This window comes from Fusarium graminearum, chromosome 2, assembly GCF_000240135.3.
Source record: "Fusarium graminearum PH-1 chromosome 2, whole genome shotgun sequence".
Classification (NCBI taxonomy): Eukaryota; Fungi; Ascomycota; class Sordariomycetes; order Hypocreales; family Nectriaceae; genus Fusarium; species Fusarium graminearum.
Window position 1 is genome coordinate 1 of NC_026475.1, and position 1,394 is coordinate 1,394.

A 1,394-nucleotide genomic window follows, 5' to 3' on the forward strand; every position below is an offset into this window, starting at 1 on the left:
GTTTAATTTATAAAAATTATTTAATTGCAAATGAGTATAATAAGTTAATTATTTTTTAAGTTGAGATTTATATAAATTTTTTTTATAGTTATATTTTATAAAAGAAATAATTAATTTTTTAGTGATAAATTATAATATATTAGTTTATTAATATATATTAAATATATAATTTTGTTAAATAATAATTAAAATTAAAAATATATATTTTTTAAAAATAAAATTATTAAAAAATTAAATATAAATATTTAATTATTATTTATAATTAATTTTAATTTATAAAAAATATAATAAATATTATTTTATTTAATTATTATAATAAATATTTAAAAAAATAAAAAATAAAATTATATATTTTAAAAAAATATAATTTTAAATCTTTTAATTTAATTTTTTTTTAAAATAAATTACTTAAAGATCTTCTAATAATTATTTATTAATTAATTATAATTTAATCTCTTTATAATACTTTTATATTATAATTAATTCTTTTAAATAATAATCTATTAATATACTTTAAAAAGCTATTTATATATAATATTTAATATATTTATATATAATATTTAGTATATTTAATTATAATATTTAATATATTTAATTAATATATTTAATATATAATAAATAAAAGAAGATAATATAAATATTAAGATATTTAAAATTATAAATCGCTTTAGAATTATATTATATTATTTTCCTTTTAGCTATAATATAATAAAATAAATTATATTAATATCCTAGATAGAATAATAGCGATTACTATAATAAGGTTTAAAGGCTTACATCTAGGCTAATAATTATTAATATAGAAGAAAATTAACTTATTTTGCAAAAGACTTTTATTTTTAGGGTTTATATTAATTAACATATCTACTATCCTACCCTTCCTGCAATCGCCTACCATTAGTCACCAATCTACACTTTGTTGCGCTTCGGAGTGAGGCTGTTGGCATCATCATCTGCGGGACGCTTGTCGCCAACCTTAGGAAGCTGAGGTTCCTCCTCGACAACCTCCTCGATAACCTCCTCGTCAGAGTCAATATCCAAGTTCGTAGATGTCGCATCATCGTTGTTAGAAGTGGTTACGCCTGACCGCTTCTTCCTCGACTTGGGTCGCGCAGGGCCGCCAGACTCATCGTCATCGCTCGCATCCTCTTGGGCTCCATCGTCATGAATCCCATTGTCGCTCACAAGCGCAGAGGATTTCTCCTTTGCCCTGTCCTGCATCATTCGTCGAAGCTTTTTGTGCTTCTTCTGGGTTTCGGGATCAGAGTCAATTGCACCCTCGACATGCTTAAAAGCTTCGATGAAGAGGGGTGTAAACTCTGCGTCAAGGTCGTCCGGATGCTGGAGGAGTTTAACAGAAAAGTCAATATCGGACTCTTCGACAATGTGCCAAC

The 1,394-nt window shown here is 24.5% G+C and overlaps 1 protein-coding gene across 1 annotated transcript in view; it reads right to left on the bottom strand.

Annotated features, from left to right (window-relative positions):
- Positions 1 to 909: 909 nt before the first annotated feature.
- Positions 910 to 1,394, bottom strand: part of FGSG_14031 (uncharacterized protein) — a gene marked incomplete at both ends in the record, with an annotated part of 4,404 nt that continues 3,919 nt past the window's right edge. Inside the window, one exon of the mRNA XM_011321433.1 lies at positions 910 to 1,341. Within this exon, the coding sequence (XP_011319735.1) occupies positions 910 to 1,341 (432 nt within the window). The remainder of the gene's footprint in view (positions 1,342 to 1,394) is intronic.